The 23,086-nt window shown below is 41.4% G+C and overlaps 1 protein-coding gene across 2 annotated transcripts in view; it reads left to right on the forward strand.

The window, feature by feature from the left end:
• The window catches only part of RBM26 (RNA binding motif protein 26), a 57,732-nt gene that overhangs the window by 19,883 nt on the left and 14,763 nt on the right, over nucleotides 1-23,086 (forward strand). The window contains exons 7-15 of one of the 2 annotated variants that reach the window (XM_054973605.1): nucleotides 547-786; nucleotides 3,795-3,932; nucleotides 4,481-4,621; nucleotides 7,364-7,472; nucleotides 9,230-9,389; nucleotides 10,482-10,646; nucleotides 12,080-12,211; nucleotides 13,763-13,834; nucleotides 18,814-18,942. In XM_054973605.1, the coding sequence (XP_054829580.1) occupies nucleotides 547-786; nucleotides 3,795-3,932; nucleotides 4,481-4,621; nucleotides 7,364-7,472; nucleotides 9,230-9,389; nucleotides 10,482-10,646; nucleotides 12,080-12,211; nucleotides 13,763-13,834; nucleotides 18,814-18,942 (1,286 nt within the window). The remainder of the gene's footprint in view (nucleotides 1-546; nucleotides 787-3,794; nucleotides 3,933-4,480; nucleotides 4,622-7,363; nucleotides 7,473-9,229; nucleotides 9,390-10,481; nucleotides 10,647-12,079; nucleotides 12,212-13,762; nucleotides 13,835-18,813; nucleotides 18,943-23,086) is intronic. The other variant, XM_054973606.1, reaches the window with a different exon arrangement.

The following is a 23,086-nucleotide window of genomic DNA, read 5'->3' on the forward strand; positions in this document are numbered from 1 at the left end:
TGGTGGGGAATACAGTTTGCCTTTTATATAGTGGGATATTGAATCGTATGATTCCACTACTCTACTGTTTGCATATTTATTAAACACTTTGGCTTTTAAAACTTTGAGCGGGAAGCCAGCGTTAGAGGAGGAGTACTACACATGCCCAGTTTCTACAGAAGCTGAAAGACAGGACTACGGTATAGCACAATCCCACATGCGCTCAAAAAAAAAAAAAGGGAATGTTGAGCGGGAATGCACCAATGTCATTTGTGACGAGGTGCAGATAAAGAACGTGTTTTCTGTTTTGGGACCTTTTTCCCCCTGTGACAAACACCCACAAAACACACATGAGGATGATGCATGTGGAAGGTGAGTTCTCAAAGCAGATTGGGAAGACGTGGCTTTGGTACAGGGGAAACCCCCCAAAATTGGAGCATGTGGAAGCGGCCTAGGTTGGAGTTTCCAATTCAAATCCAGTAAACTTGTAAATAAACGAGGAAGGAGAGTATTAACTTGTCTTGCTGCAGTTACAGCGGGTTCTCATGGCACCATTTTGTTTTTCAGAAAAGGGTTTCTGTATGAGAGGAGACATGTGTCCTTTTGATCATGGAAGTGACCCTGTAGTTGTAGAGGATGTGAATCTTCCAGGCATACTGCCTTTTCCAGCACAGCCCCCGGTTGTTGAAGGACCACCTCCGCCAGGACTTCCTCCACCACCTCCTATTCTTACTCCTCCTCCTGTAAATCTTAGACCTCCGGTTCCACCTCCAGGCCCTTTACCACCCAGCCTTCCACCTGTTACTGGTAGGATGTATCTCTTTAAATTAATAGAAACAATAAAAATAACTGTACTGTGCATAAATAATATTTTACTGTTGTATATTGAAATTCTACGATGTGTACAAAGGCCCCAAGTCTGTCTTATTCTGTGACTGTCTACAGATATTCTTCAGTTTGTTTGTAATGTACAATGTCTTAAGAGTGCTTGAGTTTTGTTCACCCAGTAGGACTTCAGAACTCTTTACAACTCTTGCAGGCAAGTAGTAGCTGTCTGGGAAGCTAACGATCATTAAGTTTATATACTGTTCATAACAAAGCTGCAGCGACAAATTGATAAAGCGATAATAAACAATAATGTAAACCAACCTTTAAAAAATATTAGCCCTCATAAATACCCGAGGCAGGATTCAAGTCCAGTACTACTATAGATTAAAATAAAGCTCAACTTAAAGCTCTCTGAAATAAAAGTGCTTTTAACTGCTTTCTGAAAGAACAGGAAGGAAGATAGGCAGCCTTCTGGGCAGAGAGTTCTCCAGTTGAGGGGCTGCTGCCATGGAGGCCATGGATCTTTAAGTAGCAGCATGATGCATCTCACAAGTTTTCTCTGTGAAGTTTTTGATGAGGAGGTACATCTTCAGAGGTACAAGGACCAGACCATGTAGTACTTTAAAGTCAAAGCTTGCACCTTGAATTGTGCTGGGAAGTAAATGGCAACCAGAGTTAGACTTTTTAGGACAATGTTACATGGTCACTATGGCCTGCTTGCCTTCAAATTCCAGCCACTGCATTTTGAAATGGCTCTAGTTTCTGGATAGTCTTTCAGGGCAGATGTGTATGGAGTTCATTTCAGCAATCTAAACTATAGAAATCATCAAGGTATGAATTCTGACAAGTAAAATTTGATATTCAGAGAGAGGTTATACTAAGTAAAGCTGGGAAAAGGCAAAACCTGGGCCCACACTACATAAGAATCACATAGCAGGGCTGGCCAAGGAACTCCCCAGGCTGCAGTTTTGCATCTTTAGGGGAAGATTGACTCCAAGTAAGATAGGACATCTGCCTGTTTTCTGAGTTGTGACCCACTATCAGTTCAGTTTTATCTGAATTGAGTCTTACTGTATTGGCCTTTTGTTGATACCAGGGAGGAGCTGGAAGGAGCGATAGGAAACCGCCACTGTTGCTTCTCCCTCCGCATAGGTCACAGCATCTGTTCCCTTGGAGTGGATTGGTTGGTGAGGGAACTTGCAAGCCCCACATTTGATGGAAATGAGGAAGATTGCTTTGAGGGTTAGGTGGTGCAGCACAGTTCTCCTCTGTTCATAACTCATCTTTCTGACCCAAATGCCATGATTTGTTTGCTTTTCTCCTTCATTTTTGGAGTGTATGCCTTTAATAGGCATAGGAGAAGAGGTAGTCAAAGTGTTAATCAGCCAATATTGGGAAGGCCTGTGATACGTTAGCCCTTCCAAGGTTAGCAGTGGCTGATTAAGAACACAGGTGCAAGACTTCCTATTGCATATAAGTCTAAGATAGTCTCAGCATAGGGGGAGAAGGCAGTCAGAGGTTGAGCAGGGATCAGAGAGAACTCTGTTGACTGGTTCCCTGGAGCGGGAAGCAACTGCTTGCTACAACCCACTGTTTGTATTCCAGGGTGTCATGGCAGGTTGTAAGCATCATTTCCTTTTGTTTATTTGTTGGTATGTTAATAAGCCAGCTTAAGTTTTGAGAGCTGTTGTGGCATAGTGGATAGAGTCTTGGACTAAGACCCAGGGAGACCTGGTTTCAAATCCCTACTTCTACTATAGAAGCTCACTGGGTGACCTTGGGCCTGTTAGAGACTCTCAGCCTGGGCTACCTCACAGGTCTGTTGTTGTGAGAGAATGGAGAAGGGGGGGAGAGAATGTTTTTTCTAAGCCACTTTAAGTCCCCAGTTTGAAGAAAAGATATAAATTTATGGTCTAACAAACTACAGTTAATGCACTTATTGCTTCCAAGTCCTAAAAGAACCATTGCCATTTTGCAAAATATTTGGCAAAACACCACCCTGTTAGCTGGACCTTCCTAGTTTAGTGTAGTGGTTAAGAGCAGGACCCTAATCTGGAGAGCCGGGTTTGATTCCCCACTCCTCCACTTGAAGCCAGCTGGGTGACCTTGTGCTAGTCACAGCTCTCTGGAGTTCTCTCAGCCCCACTCACCTCACAGGGTGTTTGTTGTGGGGATAAATAATAGCATACTTTAAACCGCCCTGAGTGGGCATTAAGTTGTCCTGAAGGGCAGTATATAAATTGAATGTTATTATATATAAATCGAATGTTGTTATAGTTATTCTGAGGCTCTACACAGAAATCTTAATCTCCCTTTGTAACCCATGCAGTCTACTTATTCTGAAGTGGATATGTGCTTATCCTCAGAAGGATAGGCCAAATGAAAAAAGGCCTGATAGTCCCTGGCCTTGATCTTATGAAAATTTTCTTCAGGTATTTGAAAGCCCAGCACTTCCTAATGGGGCTAGTTTCTTTCAGCCATGTGGAGTGCATTACTATTAAGTTTGTCCACTTTTAGGCAAAAATTTTAGCTGATTTGCAAATACATTTGCCAAGTAAAGTGTGTTGATCGTGTGTCAGTAAGAATGGGCTAAAATCACTGGAAAAAGTGTAGTTGTACTTAAAGCTAGAGACATGAATTTAGCTTGTTCTGCTTGTATTATGGTTGAGTAGCAGCATCTGTTACTGGACACAGAAAATGCATCAATATACTATGTTGTGCTGAGCTGATGTTAAACAAGTAGATGCTTCCCTTCTGATTAGAGATACAATAAATGCAATTTTCATGCCTCAAATGTAAACTGGTGAATGCAGAAATTGAAAGCATACTGATGAAATCTTCCACTCTGTGCTGCGTTACAGACCGTTTCTGAAGACCCAGAGCACAGTTACGTACAGGATCTAACAGTATTAAGTTTTGTGGTGTGTGTGTGTGTGTGTATTGGGTTGCCTCGTCCTTCTTAGTGATTCATTATTTTTGTTTGACAGGACCACCGCCTCCCCTTCCACCTTTACAGCCCTCTGGTATGGATGCTCCCCCAAATTCTGCAACCAGTTCTGTTCCTACGGTTGTAACAACGGGTATTCATCACCAGCCACCCCCTGCTCCACCATCTCTCTTCACAGGTGCAGTATTGGCTTAATTACTCCCAATGTAATGAAGCCTTTGATTATTGCATAGAATTTTAGAATGTAACACAGCTTACTGTATGATGTAAGCCTTTATTGGCAAGAATTGTGAATTTTATATCATAGTATAGGATAGCTTTTGAATGTAACCGTTATTTTCACAGTCAAGCTAGGGTCAAAACTACCATGGAACTAGTTCTGTGAGCCTAGTGGGATATGATTTGATGATCAGATATTATTTTCTCAAACAGCCATCTTTCCATGGCAGACTTCCTTTTTGAAACTCAGAAGTTCCAAACACACAATGGAAAAATATGTTTGGCTAATGTCATGTTTCTTATAAGCATTCTATTGACCTAGACCCAGATTTTTCCATAGGGAAAAGAATATTTTGTTATAGATCAACAGTTGGTTTCGATTTATGAGTATTGAGAAAGAATTACATAGTTGTTCTGTTTGCATCTAAGCATATAATTAGCTTGAGTTTGGGATTATTGTAGAATTCTGTTCATTTTAGACTGACTAGCTGGTTTCTTTATTATCAGAATCTTATGACACAGATGGCTATAATCCTGAAGCACCAAGTATAACCAGCACTTCAAGACCCATGTATAGACACCGAGTGCATGCCCAAAGACCAAATTTGATAGGACTTACATCAGGTGATATGGACCTACCACCAAGAGGTATGGTGAAAGCTACCTTCATTGCGGTCTTGAACTTTCCTGCTTTAAAAACAAGTAATAAATAGAGGATTATTCCCATATCAGAAAAAAGCTGATGTTAAAACTTATTCGTTGCCATGTTGGTAAGCTGGGAGCCAGATCCTTGCCAGGTTCTGTTGCCTAATGACTGTGTAGAACTCCTGTAAAAGAAACTATGATGTATCCTTCCATTTTATTCTGCTAATTATGGTATGCTCCTCTGGTGCAAGGAGCCTTCCTCTAACACAAGAGGCTTTTCCACCACTGGAAGAACTCATACTAGCAGAAGTCTGCTTGTGTTGGAAGAGCATGCATTCTGTTAGCTGAACAGAGTGGTAGGATGCAACCCGTTGATGATGAGCAGACTTTGTTTCAGGGTGGTACATCATTTTGTGGAACTGCCACTCCAGAGGGGCTGTGAAAGAAAGTGTGTAATAATTTACAGACACCTGGCTGAAATGCTTATTTCAGAAGCCATTCTGAAGGTCTTATCTAAATGCTGTTTTAGTAATGTTGTGCTCTTTTAGTATGTCTGCACTGGTTATATATTGGTAATTTATGCTGATTCTGTCATTTTGTGTAATTTCTAGGGGTGTGCAATTCGTGTTTCCAATTCGGGTAAAATACCCAAATCGATCCAATTTGCAAAGATTTGGGATTTCTGAATTGCTGGGGCCCAATTCGGAATCCCTAATCAAAGCTTCCTGAAGCAATTCATATCACTTTGGAAAGCTTCGGGCAAGGGATTTAAATGCCCCTTACCATGTGAAGCGGCAGGGAAATGGGCATTTAAACCCCAGAATCAGTTGTTTGGCGGGGAAATCCCCACCAAGCAGCTGATCAAAGGGGGGAAGGAAATGCTCTTTCCCTGTTGCCGCGAAGCAGCGGGCAAAGGAGCGTCCTTTCCCTTGGATCAGCTACCTGGCAGGCAGCTGATCCGGGGCGGGGGGGGGGAATGCCCTTTCCCTGCCGCTTTGCAGCAACAGGGAAAGGGCATTTAAATGTTCTTTTCTCTGTCGCTGCGAAGTGGTGGGCAAAGGAGCATCCTTCCCCTGGGATTAGCTTCCTGGCCACGCTGGCTTTTTCACCCAATGGGAGGGAGGAAGAGGGAGCTCCCTCCTTCCCATTGGATGAAAAAGCCAGCCTGAAAACATACAAACCTCAGAGCAGTGCTGAAAAATGCTGCTCTGAGCGTTGAAAAACTTCATGCTGGCTTTTTCATCCAATGGGAAGGAGGAAAAGGGAGCTCCCTTTTCCTCCCTCCTGTTGGGTGAAAAAGCCAGCGTAAAATGCTGCTCTGAGCTTTGAAAGTACCCACACTGGCTTTTTCATCCCATTGAGTGGAAAAGCCGACGTGGAGTTTTTCAAAGCTCAGAGCAGCGCTTTTCAGGGCTACTTTGAGCTTTGAAAGTTTACAGGCTGGCTTTTTCATCCAATGGGATGGGGGAAGAGGGAACTCCCTTTTCCTCCCTCCCATTGGGTGAAAAAGCCAGTGACAACTCCTGCTTTGATCTTCTGTATGCTCCGATTTTTTACGGCGCATACCGAAGCGGCTTGCCGCTTCGGGTTTAGAGGTGTTCTGGACTGTTTTCCCACTTTGGATAAACCCGAAGTGGGAAACCCAAATCTTTTCCAGTGCATACCCCTAGTAATTTCTAAGATGCTGTTAGAATTCTTTTGATAACAAAAGGCAGGATTTTTTAAAAAACCCAGATCTTCAATTGCATGTTTTGAGAATATGTCTTGGGTATAGCCTAGCTATTTACTGATGCAAGAAGGTACTTTGTAGTCGAGAAGTGTCAAGCATATCCTCTTCAGAAACAGAACATAACTGATCAATGAACTTGTCTTTTTTCGACCTCGTATTGTCTGCTGTGGCAACTGAGGCTAGACTGGTCTCACTGTTTGCTTTAATATTATTCTTTGGCATCTCTGCATAGGTGTTATCCCCATTATTTCGTTACAGAAGCACCCACAATGTCATGCTAACATGTCACATTGGCTAAAAGGGACAGACCATCGCTTACTTTTGATGGAGTTCATGAACTTCAGTAGATCTTCACTAAAAGAATCCTTTTCTAATCAGGCTGCCCACTTAAACAATCAATATAGAGGGACTGCTTGCCTGTTATATGTGGTTGCAGTACGATGTTGGGATGACCTTTAATGTAATAGTCCTATCAGTGTGGATCCTTATGTGCACAGCCTCAGTTGTTCTTCACTAACCATTTGATATGTAGTAGTAATTCTCTGTGTACAAAGTCAGAAATTCTAAATGTGGTGGTTACTTAAGGGTATTGCATAGACTCCTGTAAAATTTTGAATGCTTCATCTGAATTGGGGCTTCTGTGACACCCCCCCCCCCCGCCTGTGTTTTCCTCAAAAAAATATTGGAAAATATCAAAGGAACCACTCTCAGGCTTCAAGTCATAAGCCATCTGCTAAATATCTAGAGTTGAAAAGAAATTTTGCTTTCTGGGCAGTGTATTCTGTAGTTGCCCTGTGGGGTTTTTTGCGCTTCTTTTTGAAGCATCTGGTTTTGGTAGCTGTTGGAGACCGATGCTGAACCGAAGGGACCTTGGGTTTGAAGACGTACAGCACTTAGAGTGTTCCGAAAATGCAGTAAGTCAGCTGATGGTAATAAGGAGAGAAACTCCTAATATAAAATGCACAGACAAACATCCTTTAAAAATTAATCAGTGTGCTCTTTTCTTCCACGCACAGAAAAACCTCCAAATAAAAGTAGCATGAGGATAGTGGTAGATTCTGAGTCCCGAAAAAGAACTATTGGTGCAGGCGATGGAGTTTCAGCAAAGAAGAATTGGTTTGACAAGTGAGTCGCTGCTGCTGGACTGTTTAATAATGCCTTAACTGTGTTAATGTGATTTAAAATTTGCTTGTTCTTCCTGCGCTCAAACCTTCCACACATGCCAGGCTTTTAAAATCTTTTCTTCTGTTTTTGGGGTGTTCCCTTATCCTCACCACAGTATCCCACAGTGGGGGAGTATGTTTTCATTGTAGATTTGTGTTTGTGCGTTGTATCTTGAATGGTCACCATAATAGTCAACATTTTTTTAATGGATAGCAAGTTATATTTATGGAATAGGCCTTGTAATTGCTGGTACCTTTCAAGATGGGGGGATGACACACTTTCATACACCATCTTTATTCTTGAGAAAATATTAATGATTTTAATTGTGAGAGGCTTATCAGTAGGAGTGTGTTCTCTGGGGTTCATAAACTGCCTGAATAGCCGGATTTATGTGGATTTGGCATAAATCTGGCTATGCTGAATCACATTGGAGAACCCTGAATCAGATCCAAAAAGCTGGACTCTGAAGGGATCGATTCCTTGTCTTCTCTAGAGTTCCCCCTCAGAGGAGGGAAGGCACGACCATCTCGCTTGGCCTGTGCCCTCATGGCTCCCCATGTTGCCAGTCTCCTCCCCCAGCCTTTCCGCCTGCTGCCTCCTGTCCGGTTCCTTGCCGGTTTTGTGCCATAGTAAGCAAGAAGGCAGTAGTGCAAAGTGGAGGCAAGGTCCGTGGCAGGAGAGCGGCCCAAGGCTGGCAGGCAGCAGCGTGGAAGGCAGCAGGCAGAGTGGATTCCCATCCCCACAAGGTCCAAGAGAGCCCTTCAAACCACCACTAGCTGCCTCGTAAATTCCATTGCTTCAGTTTGGGAAGGATTCTCTGGTTTGACATTGGTTCCCTAATTGCAGTTTGGTTCTGTTGGGCTTTGCTGGTTCAGCTTGCATTGGGACCGGCTTTTCCAGGAGTTGCCTTTGCTTAAGGTTTCTCTTTGCCTGGAAAACCTTAGAAATGTTTCCCTCATAGGAGACAATGGAGAGTGGCTGGGGGCGGTTTTTTCAGGGGCCCATAGAATTGATCTCTGAGGTCCAATCTTCCTGAAACTTGGAGGATCTTTAGTGGACAGGAAGAAGTAGGTTCCCTGCAAATTTGATGCAGCTTACTTGAAAAATGCCCCTCCCCCCAGCCACTCAGATAGTTTAACCCCATAGGGTGTAAGGGACAGATAAATCTGGAATTCTCTAATCTCACCAATCCGGATTTTAAAAAATTGGTTTGCCTTATGAGGTAATTAAGCTTCACTAACATTTAAAATGCTAATCATGGAATTAGGAATTAAGGATATTTATGACTTGAAAGACTTCTGCGTCTATGTACCTACAATCTGCTGAAATACATACTTTAAAAAAATTAGAAAAATTAAATAGGCCAAAGCTATAATCTAGAGGAGCACAATATACATAGCATCTGAGCTCACTTTTTTTCTCAAAAGGAGGTACTACAAGGATGTTGCTTGGCAGAATGTTTGTTTACATAGATGTTACATGCATGCCTTTATCACAGCTATTGAGGTATTTTCTGTTGGCATTTACTCACTAGTTGGTTATTGTTCTTGGTGTTATTTGGTATGACTGTATGCTCATTCCATCTCCACTCTGCTTGAAAATATTTGTTATAGTTCCATACTTCCTTGTCTCTGTATTCTGGACATTTTAACTGTTGCTTTGCAAAGTAATATACTATTTGTAGCTCAAAGACAATCATCCGATCAATGTGTTGGCAGGCAAAACTTCAACAGAACGAACAGTCCAGCTTTTCAGAAGAAGGTGCAATTTGGGAATGAAAACACCAAACTTGAATTGAGGAAAGTTCCTCCAGAACTGAACAACATCAGCAAACTCAACGAGCACTTCAGCAAATTTGGGAATTTAGTAAATTTGCAGGTAGGTGACGCTTCTGACTACTTTTCATGATTAACATTGCTTCTCCGGTGAGAACTTGAAATTGTGAGAGTGATTTATAATAAGCAAGTTTCAGGTGGGTAATTGTGTTGGTCTCCAGTCGAAGAGCAAGATCCGGGTCCAATAGCACCTTAAAGACCAAGTAGATTCCCCAGATACGAGCTTTTGAGAGTCAGAGATCCCTTTGTCATATACTAGTATCTGATATAGATATCCAGTGAAGGGAGCGTTGACTCTTGAAAGCTAATACTTTGGAAATCTGCTTGGTTTTTAAGGTGCCATCGGACCTAGATATTGCTCTGTAATAAGCAAGACTCACCGTCTTTAGATTTATTCTGTTTTTAACCTTAATATAGCCGCCTTCTGTTGGTGGTGGTTGTTTTTTACATTTACCCTGTGTGTGGTTCCTGAGTTGCCTCCTTCCTTGGCACCATTGTCATCTCTGTCTCCTTAAGATGGACCCCCGTTGCCACCTTTTAATGTGAAGAATCTTACAATCCTGCAGGAGCATGGGGGTGGAGAAAGGGAATCAGTCTGTGTACGGACTGTATTTATAGACGGTCTTTTATCCCAAATTGACGGGAGGGATAATCCATTTAACCTGTTGGTTGAAAATTTGTCTTTTCAAAAACCCTCCCATCTTTCATACCGCAGTTAAATAGTGGGTGAAGGGGGGGGGACATTTATTTCTAACTTCAAAATAAGCAATATTATCATTTTCAGCTTTCTGAGCTGGTGTTCCAAGTGGCCTGTGACTAGAATTTCTTTATTCTCAGTCCCCTTCATTTCTGCTTCCCTTTTCCCCAACTTCTTGAAGGGTTAAAAGTATGATTAAGTGGTAGCATGTAAGCATCTTGGGGCATGAACCATATTGATTTTTGAATGCCTCACTCCTAGGAGCCAATGACCGAGTCGAAGATGAAATTTTACGGTGTAGCTTCTCCAAGGCACCAAGCACCTCTGTACTCCTGGCTATTCCCTTACAAGTTGATGTTCTTTTATTTATGCTGCATAGTTGAGCACATCTTAGGAGGAATGGCTAGGCTTGTGTTTGATTTTTCTTTGACTTTGTAGGTTGCCTACCAGGGAGATCCAGAAGGTGCTCTCATTCAGTTTGCCACCCATGAAGAAGCAAAGAAAGCAATATCGAGCACAGAAGCAGTATTGAATAATCGGTTTATTAAAGTTTACTGGCATAGAGAAGGCAGTTCTCCACCAATGCCAACTGCAGTGCAGAAGGTAAAGGAGTAGAAAGCTGGCTTGTTTGAATGTTCTGTTGCATTTTTTAAGAAGCCTTAGTGCTAGAAATTACTAGAAGATGAGCAGAATGTGTTCTGCTGTCCTGCCTTGATCAGTTGTGATGAGAATTAAATACCATCCTTAGACTAAAACTCTGCTGTATAATCTTGGGTCCCAAGTAGGAGATTACGTTGCTGCTGCAGTTGGTTTATCAGGATGCATCACTGCAGGAACCTCTAAGAACCAAGGTCAAATTCAATAACTTCTTTTCCACCTCCTTTAATTTATTACATCAAAATTAAGTATTTGGGTTACATAGATACTGAATTTTGATGATAGGAAATTAAATTAGAATTTATATCCTTTACTGGTAATTCCTGTATCTGTCAGTTTGGTTTTCACCTATAAGGTGCATTTATAGATCGGAAACTTTGTAGGAGTCAGTGTGGTGTAGTGGTTAAGAGTGACAGGACTCTCATCTGGAGAACTGGGTTTGATTCCCCAGTCCTCCACTTGAAGCCTGCTGGGTGACCTTGGGTCAGCCACAGCTTCTTGGAGCTCTGTCAGCACCACCCACTTCACAGGGTGTCTGTTGTGGGGATAATAATAGCATACTTTGTAAACCGCTCTGAGGGGGGATTAAGTTGTCCTGAAGGGCGGTATATAAATTGAATGTTGCTGTTGTTGTTTTTATAGACTTACGTCTTACGGCCTCTGAGGCAATTTTATTCACCCCACCCCGCTCTATCAGATTCTAATCATATGTTAAAATATTTGCTTTATTATTTAAGAAACAGTCTTCAAAGTGTACGACTCATATATTTTTGTGTATGTGGCAAATCCAACATTGGTCGCCAGAGCAGTGTGTCTGGAGAGTGAAGCGGCTCCTGAGGGTTCAGAAACTGGCCATCCTTACTCAAAACCATCACATGTATGTGGATTATATGACAGTGTTTGAGTTGGCCTGAGGTCAGCATCCATTCTTTGATGAGAGCTACTTCTGAGAAATTACGTGTATCCTGCTGCAAAATCAAAACATGAGCCAGGAAGAACCCCGGAAATGAAACTGTTGGCCAAGCAGCGCAGAGAGAAATCCAATAAAGTAAAAGCTAAAAAAAAATCCTAGAGCAGATCTTTTTGCAGTCTTTTCCTGGGTCTTCTATTGGATACGAGTTATTTGACAGCAGTTGGTGAGCTGCCTGATTCATGTGATACTCGAAGGTCGATTGACACCTCACCCCAGAATCTGCAGTTCTGGGGAAGATGGCAGATTGCAGCAGCAAAAGAGGAGGCTGCATCCCCTTGCTTTGGCAAAATTTGAGTGATTTAGCTCCTTAATCCACTCATTCATAAGAGAGAGGGCATCTGCGACTGGTACGTCTTGGTGTCAAAGTGTTGAAATACAGCTATGACACTCTGATTTCCTTTTTAAGGTTATACAGCCTTTAGCCCAGCAGCCCATCTTGCCTGTTGTGAAGCAGTCAGTCAAGGAGCGACTAGGTCCATTACCCGTCAGTAACATGGAGCCTGCAGAACCTCAGAGTGCCAGCACAGAACCTGTTCAGGTGGCTATAATATTTATTTCTTCAAATATTAGTTGTCTGTAAATCTGAACCCCCATTTTGCTTTTATTTTAGATTTTATGCAGAGAAAGACCCCCCCCCCCTTCCTACAGCAGCCTCCTATGAGAGGACTGAAGAGTCAGTGCTGGGGGGCGGGGGCAAAACTACATAAATGGGCAGCTGCAGAGTGAGGAAGTGACCAAAATTGCCTCTCTTGCACTTTAATGCCCATGGAAAGGAGGCATCAAATGCAGTCCAGTGTAAACAGTGTCAGTAAATCACTGTTAAAATTTTCACAAAAAACTTTAGTAAAAAGGTTTGCTTGAATTTATAAGACCTGATTTCTGGTGCATCAAAACAACAGTTTCTTCTTCAGCCCCATGGAAGAATTGATAATAACAGTGATTTGCTGCAGGCTTAAGACTAAACCATCCATGTGCATAGTAATGAGTGACAAATGCCTTTCCCCCACTTGTCTTGGTACAGAATCCCCTCCCCCCTCTAGATTTGTATTAGAAATCAGAGGGAACGTGAGGGGACTTCCCTCACTTTGCACTGGGGACGGGGGTTGACTAAGATAATTTTTTTTTAAGTCTCCTGCTGACAACAACAAATCCTTTTGTACAAGTTGGAGGATAAAAAGAGAAGATGGCTTAGTGACCACAAATAATGGCTGGTCCCTAAACTAGCATTTGTGAAACCCGCTCATCACTTTTTGTAGTATTTTGTTACGCTTAAGTGTTTCCTGCTGGGAGTCAGGACACAAAAAGTGCAACTAAGTTCCATGTAGATTCTCGAGGAGGTTTGTACTTGTGTTTCCTGAACTTGCAATAAGGCACGTCCAGCTTTGCATGTCTCTCCTCCTCTGGCAGCGTCCTCTGATATGAAGTGTGATATCAGCGGGTAATTTTCTTGCTCTTGCTGTCATGGCCTCCTGCAGATACCTGGACCCAAACTTGCGGAACGGGGACAGGGATGTCTGGTGGGGCAAACTGTACAGATTCCAGCCACAGGACTCTGGAATACATACCAATCCAAGTCTCAGTAAGGGAGAGCCCACTGAGCTGACACCTTCAGAATGAACCTCGTTCTCACCACTGAGAGCTGTTCCCAGTCTCCTTGCTATGCCCATCAGAGACAGTGCATCCGCCCAGAACTAATAGAACGATAATCGAGGGAGAGCGAAGCTGCAGATGGAGGGATCTGCCCCTTTAAGAACGGAACTCCAGAATTTGGGTGGTGCCCAGCATAGGCAGCCTCAGGGATGCCAGTTTGGAAAGTAGTCAAAACTTGTCAGAGCAAATTAAGCCGGGGAACTGTCTGATCTTCTCTCTGACACTGCCTTCATTCCTCGCTTCCCATTTGTTCTGATCTTTTGTCCGTCCAACGAACACATTCATGGGGCACAGTCAGTCTGACCCTCCCTGTATTTTCAGATGGTTTAACAAAATGCTGGTTTTTCATAGCTTCCTTTAAATTGTGCAGTTACAAATACAATGTGCTTTGTTAAAAACACACTTTCTTGATTCTTGAATTCTCCATGTTTTTTCCTAGAATGTAACAAAACTATCTGTGAAGGAGAGACTAGGATTTGTGCCGAAGCCACCTACTCCCACCACTGAAAAGGTAGGAAATACTGATCAGCAGACATTTGTATAACTCCTGCTTTGTGAGCATGTTGCAGTGGAGCTTTGTATATCCTTTTTTCAATACTGTGTAAGCAAAGCACTTGCACGCTGTCTTAAAATAGTTGACTGAAATTAATCGGACCCATCTGTGTTACTGCTGACAAAGTTTGCTGCATTTGTGAGACAGCTGCTTGAAACCCAGAGCAGGATGGCTTGGGCATGATTTTACCTGATCAGGTTAGCATTAGCAATGCTACCCTGAGCTTGGGTGGTGGGCTTACAAAGTGCAGCCAAAATTGTAATACAAGAAATCACCTATGGCACATGGAGGATTCCTTACTTGAGTTTTCTCAGTGTTGGGATAGGTGCTTTCCTCTGCCTGAGATCCTTTAACTGGAGAGGTCAGAGTTTTTGAGCCACGGCCCTCTCCACAGTTGGAACTGCTTTAGCGTGCCTCTGGCTTTATTCCATTCTTGGCAGGAGACAGCCGTGCTCCATTTTGCCTTGCTTGCTTGCTCAGATGTGTGACCCACATCCGTTCAGCTCGGACTGGCAGTGACACTTCATAAGATCATCATTTGGGGCTAGCCTGTTATGCATGTTTCTGTTCTACTTAGGGCCAGAGTATATGATGCCATGTCTATGAGTCCACTGTGCCCCTCTGACAGTCTTGGGGATGCAGCGTCATTTTGTTTGGCCCTCAGTGAAACTCTGACAAGCCGCCTGGAGTAGATGCAGCCTCTTTAAGATGCTAAGTTTTGCACGATGCTTTCTTTAATGGATGACACTGCCTATTAGATTAGTATGCATGAGTGGCCTGGGTGTTGTGAGTCCAGGTATATGGAAAATACCTTAAAGCATTTCTGGTTTGGCCATGTCAACCTCACATGTTCTGGATTGGGTATAGAATGACACTCATAACCTTTGCTTCCCTGATTCACCAAATGTCTACAAGGAATGGATTGCGTCCAGAAAAATCCTTTATGACTTGCATGCCTGAGAAAGCTTTACGTTTGTTTCTTGAGCAGCAACATTACTTGTTGCATGCCAAGCCTATCTTGAAGCTGACAAATAAGTAGAGATTTGTGATCTGGCATTCAGGATTTGTTGCTCAAAAGGAAAGAATCAGTAATCCTGCAGTACATGTCTAAGCTCTCAGGGGTGCCTAAAATAACTGTTTGGAACCTGGCAAATGTTGAAAGATATGTATATTAAATGGCAATCAAGATTTTGAATATTTAGGGGCTGGCAATGAAACAAAATAAGATATCTCCCCCCCCCCGCCCCCAAACACACTAGGGGCTTCTTTAGAGGAACTGTAATCTCTTGGGAGTTTCTGTTCATCAATGGAGAACTTTCTAGCCCTCTAGTTAAATATTTACTAGCATAAATAAGATGATCTAGAATTTTGCTAGAATTTTGTGGGGTAGCGTAAGCAAAATAGGTTTGATGCACTAGTCAATTTCCCACATCTTATTTGGTCCATGAAACCATCAGCCTCTCTTTTTATTTCATTGAGGGATTGATCCTTTATCATCACATGCAGAAATGTGAGGGGCTTGCCCTATAATCCTGCAGCAGTCAAGAGCAGACTGAGCAGCATAGCAAAGGTTCTTCTACTGTTCACCTGTTATATCTGTTAGAGATCTGTCCAGATGTTTTAAACAGTGGAAACCCCAGTCTTGCATAAATTTAAAATGTGTGCAGTGTTTTTATCACACTTTTATAACACACAGAAAATGGTGCAATTTGGCATATTTACAAAATTTTAAAAGTACAAGTGGCTGTGTTTTCTACAAGCAAATTTACAAGTACACCCAGTATTAACAAAAAAGCTGCAAACTCCTGCACTGTATACTGCTTTAGCACATGTATCTTAGCTTTTGCTATCTGAGATGTAGGAAAAACGAAGATTTGAAAATAGAAAACACAAATTTTACAGTAAACAAAAGAAAGTGTGTTAATCGAACAGAAACAATCCCATACAGTCACCCTAAGATTGACAGCATCTCTGAATATCGAGTTAAATGTTATAATAATAGAAAACGTGGAATGATTCAGTAGTATCATTATCATACATGTTACAGTATAAGTTATTATGCGTACAATTAGTTGCATATAAACAATAAATATATCGATGGTTGTTGGGGGTTTTCCGGACTGTATTGCCGTGGTCTTGGCATTGTAGTTCCTGACGTTTCGCCAGCAGCTGTGGCTGGCATCTTCAGAGGTGTAGCACCAAAAGACAGAGATCTCTCAGTGTCACAGTGTGGAAAAGATGTAGGTCATTTGTATCTAAGGAGGGGTGGGGTTGAGCTGAGTCATTCTGTAAGAGTTTCCCAGGGTGTGGAATGCTAATGGCGGGAGGCTTCACTGTATCCTGAGGAGGTTCTTTTGCATATGGATTGGTGCTTGATGTGCTAATCTTCTCTGCAGGGCTATTGTCGGGTGTGGAGTGTTTTGTTGGCCTGGTGTTTTTCAGAACTGGAGCCCATGCTCTGTTCATTCTTAAGGTTTCTTCTTTCCTGTTGAAGTTTTGCTTATGCTTGTGAATTTCAATGGCTTCCCTGTCAGACTGCACAGGGAAGCCATTGAAATTCACAAGCATAAGCAAAACTTCAACAGGAAAGAAGAAACCTTAAGAATGAACAGAGCATGGGCTCCAGTTCTGAAAAACACCAGGCCAACAAAACACTCCACACCCGACAATAGCCCTGCAGAGAAGATTAGCACATCAAGCACCAATCCATATGCAAAAGAACCTCCTCAGGATACAGTGAAGCCTCCCGCCATTAGCATTCCACACCCTGGGAAACTCTTACAGAATGACTCAGCTCAACCCCACCCCTCCTGAGTAGATACAAATGACCTACATCTTTTCCACACTGTGACACTGAGAGATCTCTGTCTTTTGGTGCTACACCTCTGAAGATGCCAGCCACAGCTGCTGGCGAAACGTCAGGAACTACAATGCCAAGACCACGGCAATACAGTCCGGAAAACCCCCAACAACCATCGTTCTCCGGCCGTGAAAGCCTTCGACAATACAATAAATATATCCTTAAAAATCAGTACCGTTTCTATAGTACCTAGTATACACAGAAATTATCTCATGCTGTCTATTCTTACATTAAAATCTGTATCCTGCACAAAACTTCTTTTTTAAAAGTATTTCAGTCATTCTAGAAGAAAATATTTAATAGGAATTTTCTTCAGTGCTTTCCCAAATTATTTTCTCCTTGGAAAATGTAGAAAAGGCCATCAGAAAAAAATGGAAAGATCATTTTTTTCCATTTGTTCAATAGCTACAGACTTCTCAACTGAAGAACTGGTCTGCTTCCTACTTAGCATAACTCTGTTTTGATGTAGTTGCTGTTTCCTTTCTTTCTGTGTTTTTAAAAGTAGATTGATAGTGATATGACAGGATAAAACAAAGAATCACTTAGTCATTTAAATTTATAGAAGCCTCTACCTAAAATTGTTACAATTAATTACAGTATTGTTAAGAAGCTAATGTTGTTGTTTCACAGTAAGTGACCTTGCACTATGGGAAAGGTGGGGCATAAATATTTTAATAAATAACAGTTAACCAATTTGGTTTTGTAAATTTGAAAAAAGTTTCAGATTTGCTAATGATTAAAGTATTTTTATTTCAATAAAGTTAAAAGCAGTGGATAATGTTTGGCAGTCAGTTGTCCAAAACTTTTTTGGTTGATCAAATGTCCAACCCTTAGCCAACAGAGTACCTTATCTTCAGTGTCTTATCTAATGACATGTTGATCAGTTTTCACAGCGACTTTGAATGAGTACCATCTTCCCATGTTGCACATGGCTTAGCTTGCTCATTTTAATGATCTGTCTGGCTCACTCCATCTATACTCTCTGAATTTGCAAACCATATCACTTACCTCTACTAAATTTAGCCAAAGATAAAGGAGGGTATAGGAACCCCAAATCTGTGCCTTGACAAATGATACTGTTTACTTCCTGATTCTTTCTCAGTGACATACAAATTAGGGAGGCCACATGCATAGGTCTGTAGAGCTCAGGTTCCAGTTTCTACTGTTTTGGCACAGCATGCGCCTTTATGTTCTAGTAGGCTGTTCTTAGAGTCAGTATAAGCACATGTTCTGCATAGGATGTGCATGTTCTTGCCGTCTTCAGAAGCATAATAAATGTGGAAAGGAGAGTATCACAGTAAAAGCAGCTACCCAAGAGGGGAAAAAAAACCATGATCAACTAACTGAAGAATTTTTAAGCAGTCACTTAAGAAATATATTCCAAATATCATTTAGTGGTGTAACAATCTCTCAGGGGTCTCATAAACTATACATACATTATAGCTTGGATACATACAAAAGGCAAAGCATCTCACAAGAAGTATAATGGCAAATGCAAAGTGCCAAGTGCAAGAATTCATACGCCAATGGCAAAGAACAAAGTGCCAAGTGCTAAACTCAATAATTTTACAAAGTGCTAATGCCTGAAATTGACAAACTCGTTGTCTTAACATGTAACGCTCAAAATGGAGGACGATTGCTGTTAATGGAGAAGTAAATGTGAAATGCCTGCTTGCACTTGTATTTCATCCTTGTGTTAAAGTAACTGCTGAGAAGAAGACTTGAAACGGGCTTACTCTGCTGGCCTCCCGTCGCAGTTACCCCTCAGTGCTTACTTCATACTTTTGGATTTGGATCATTGTACAGAACATTGGACTTAATTATACTTATTCATCTGTACCTCCAATAATTACAATTTGTGTTACTTGGTTACATGTTAGACAACGAGTCTTCAGTTAGTTGACATGTTAGACAACTAATTCTTCAGTTAGTTGATCATGTTTTTTTTTTCTTCTCCTGTTGGGAGTTTTCAGAAGCATAGCAACAAGCGTTTGTCTTGGAGAAAAGTCTGTATTGTTTGAATCTTTCCTTTTTTGAAGTCGATTTATTAGCACAATAAAATGGTTTCCTTCTGTAGGTTTTGTCTACTTCTACCGGCTTGACAAAAACAGTGTATAACCCAGCTGCTTTGAAGGCAGCTCAGAAAATGTTGCCTGTTATAAACACTTCCGTGCTAGATACTAGTGAGGCACAGAAGAAAAAACAGGTAAATTTAACTCTGCTTCTTCTTAAAATAGCAATAATTATTTAGAAGTTTGTGATATCTAGTCGAGATTTGTAATATGTTTAAATTTCAAAGAGCCAATTTGCTTTTCATCAAAATGATTGTGTTTAGTGTTATAAAAAATCTTTTACTAGTCACAGCTTGAGTTGTTTTACTGAAGTTCATATCCTGTATAGGATAAATCTAAAACTGATTTCATTAGGGGTTTTTGGGCAGGGAGGGTGGAGTTATTTTCCCCTTGCTATCAAAGAGAGAAAATTGCTATTCTTTCATATTGTTTGAATAAATTCTTGCTTCGGTGGTTTCATGACGGAGAGTGAAAGCTTGATAAGTAATAAAACATGAGCATGAATCGAAATACGTATAAAATTTCATGATGAATCGGGCCAATTCATGAATTACAAAAATGTTTCGGGGAGCTGCATTTTTCATGAAATCCATAACTTTTGGGCCTATTTGTTCGATTCATCGTGAATGTTTCATGATGCCAGACAGGCTGGCGCTGATCCATTGATTCCCTAGGCAATATAGGCCCGGAATGTCTGCAGACCTTTTGTTGCCATGGAACCTCCAATCGTAGCCCGCATAACCTTGATAGGTAGCTCTCCCTGCCAACCTGAAAGCAGGAGGATGGGAGGGAAAAGTCAGCAAAGAGACCTTGAAGAGAGCTTTCTGCCGCTACTGGAAGAAAAGACGAGTGGATTTGCTCAGGTTTTCTTCTCTTCAGGCTCTGTTTGCTGATTTTTCCTTCCCGTCCTCCTGTCCTCCTGCTGCTCTGGCATGCCCTCCCCTCGCCTCCAAGTTCTTGAAGGAAAAGCCGAGCAGAACGGATCCGCTCAGGATCTGCTCTGGGGAGCTTGGGGGTGGGACTGGAAGGCATGTCAGAGCAGCAGGAGGATGGCAGGGAGAAAGTCAGGGAAGGGATCCTGAAGCTGGAAAGCAGGGAGTAGTGGCAGAAGGAGCTGCTGAGGCTGTCGCCGCTGCTGTTTCTCCACCATCACATTTTAAAAAACAGAGAAGGGAAACAGAGAGGGGAAGTACTCTATGACTACAGTTCCCAGGTAAACTTGCACAGATCCAGCACGTGTAATTCATCATTTGTAGCTTGGCTGCTTCACCAAACTTGGAGGGTGTCTGAAGGAGGGCCTGCTGAAGTCTCCCTGCGAGTTTGGCATCTCTGAGTATGAAGGGTCTGTTGTAGGGCCTCAGGATCCGACGAATCATGAAACTAATGAATCGTTTCATGAAATGGGACAATTTCATGAAAGTTCATGGTTCATGGAACATGACAAACCATGAAACTCGGCGTTTGTTCTTTTTCCCGTTTCGTGCCCATCTCTAATAGGTAATACTTTCCTAGGTAATCCATTTCACCTATAATTGAAATAACAGTTATGATTTTTGGGTGAAGTGATAACTTTGATGAAGAATGCATTTGTCACATTGGTTCAGGTCTGGTACATACATAATGCTCCTGATCTCCTGTCCGTGGTTAAGAGTTTGGAAGTCACCTGCAGTTTTGCAAGCATCTTCCCTCTGACCAGTTCAAAAATTCTCTTGTTTCCTGCTTTTGGAGCTAACTATGAGGCAATATTATGCCACCACCAAGTGGTTTGCCAGCAGTGGTTACTTCTAAATCACAGCTTGCATCTGTGGAAAGAAGAGGGCTAGCCAACTTGCATTTGATCTGTTTATGGTTAGCAAAAATCTTAATGCAGATATAACAGCACTGTGGCTGACTTCAAAAATGTGGAGAAGAAAGGGAAATGTATGCAAAAAAGCTGAAATAGGGCAAAGGAGGATATGATTTATGTGGCAGTCCCCATATCTTAACCACAGTTGGGGTCTCTGACTGCTTGACTTCCAGTATCGTGTATTGATATATGAAAATTGCCTTTATGGATTGTATCTGTAATCAATTGAAAATGCATTTGATTGGTTAAAACAGAATATAAATCATAGTGAGCTCAAAACTTCTGAATGTTAACACTTAAGTATGGAAGTTTAAAAAAAAATGTGATGTAGCCTTGCTGTTGAGTTGCTTCAGGCTAATACTACTATATCTGTAATATCTCTGGATAAAATTCAGCAATCTTACAATGCTTGACCCTCATTTGGATCGTGTGACCAACAGTCTCATCTCCTGGGGTAATGTAGAAAAGCTGGGCATTCAGAGGAAAGCAACAAGAATTGAAGATAGAGAATCTTTCCGGTGAAAGTGATGAAAAGATCGGAATATAGATGAAACAGATGAACATAAAGGAATAAATAAATGTACAAATGGCCTAATTGGAGGACCAGAAGAAGACGAGCCAACAGTCATGACAAAAAAAGAGCTTTTTAAAAGGGCAGCCAAAAGCATTGCTAAATACGCACTTCTGCAGCATGCTTCAAAATCAGATGGTCATATGGTTCAGATGCGTGTAAAATGTTTTTGTTTTTTCTGTTTCTCCCTTGTACTTTTACAACAGCTGACAGTGACGAGATGATATGACAGGCTGGGGTGGGAGAATCCCAAGAGACTTTTACCCTACTCTAGGATCCTTGTAGGGCCACCTGTCCACTTAGATGCACAGTGAATCCTGTAGATCTTTGTAGGGTCTAAAATCTCATATCTACCTGTTAGCCTGCCTCCCATGGGGCCAGTCCTCCACATGGAGTGAGTTAAATCCAAACAAAACAAAAATTCATAAAGTATACAAAACACATATAACAAACATTAAGAACAGAAGAGAAAAAGATTTGGTTTTAATAACCCTAGCTGTGTGGGGTGAATCCAGGAAAATACAAATAATTTAGTTTCAAGTAGCATTGTTGAGCTCTGCACAGCATTCTCCTGAATTTTTTTTAGTAAATAAAATTCAGTATGCATTACTGTAATATTGTATTTGTACAGCAGACATTCTTGTTAGAATGGTCTTTTTTAACTTTTGTTATCCAATGAAAAATGCCTTCTCATCAGTGTACAGTTGGAAGAAAGTTCCTGAAGAACTTCAATAATAGCATGATTTTTAATTGTCTGATCCAGTTTTCAGCAGCTTCAGATGAAGAATGCTGTTGGTAAGGTTTATTAGGAGATGTCCTCTTTATGAGCTAATTCTTACGGATTTTTGTTTGTAATTCTGATCACTTTCTACCATTACTGCATAGCTTACCCATCCTGCATCTTAGTCAAATTCATATTTCAGCCAGCATCCAGTGTGTAGCCCAGCTTTCTTAGGCTTGCTAAATACATTTTGACTGGAGGGAAACTTAATCATTTGGAGGAGTCTTTCACAAGGTTTAAAGTTCAAAGGAATCTCTCCATGTGGGAATTGTAAAATTTCTGGGATGTGGGAGAAGACTTTATATTAACTGCATTATCAGAGCTGAGGAAACTTTGTGACATGGCTTAGTGTTCAAGTTTATGCTGGGTATAACATTCCTTCTTACCTTGTATTGGATCACATCTTGTTAGCCAGAAATACAGCAGTTGCTGCCCCTTGTGATGTTAAGCGCTGGATGAAATAGGAATGCCTTTTCATGTTTTCACTGTTTTTGTCTGCTTCTGGCATTGCTTTAAATCTGCACTATCATTCTACAGCTTATGTTAAACTTGAGGCAAAGGTATAAACTTGTGAATAAGTGCTATTATTTTGTCTTTCTGCTAGTTTATGTAATAGGAGGTTGTACATTTCAGCTGATGTCAACAGTAGTTGTGTTGACTTCAGTCTCTTCCTTTTTTCCTCCCAAATGCTGCACATCTCCCAATTTCAGCAATAGCTGTAGTAGAGCTATTAGTATGGAATATGCTATTCTTTCTATATTTCACTTCTACCATTCTCTTTAATCATCTTGGAAAATTATTTAGTAATCATTTTGAATTGTACACTGTCTGAGATGTCACAGTATGATAATTCAACTGTAATGATTTTAAGTGTCTTTTTAAATGCGTGGTGTGGTTCAGATGGTGTGGGGGTGAAAGAGGGATAGGTGAGTGATATGATTGATTGATGACTGAGAGTGTGGGCGGAGTGAATGCAGTTTTTAGTTATGAGGGAGAGAAAAGATTCAGTCAGGGCAAGAGAAGCAAGCCGTGTGCAGCCTTAGCATGTTTAAGCATTTCTGAGAAAAATATTGAGTCTGG

This window comes from Eublepharis macularius, chromosome 3 (genome assembly GCF_028583425.1).
Source record: "Eublepharis macularius isolate TG4126 chromosome 3, MPM_Emac_v1.0, whole genome shotgun sequence".
Classification (NCBI taxonomy): Eukaryota; Metazoa; Chordata; class Lepidosauria; order Squamata; family Eublepharidae; genus Eublepharis; species Eublepharis macularius.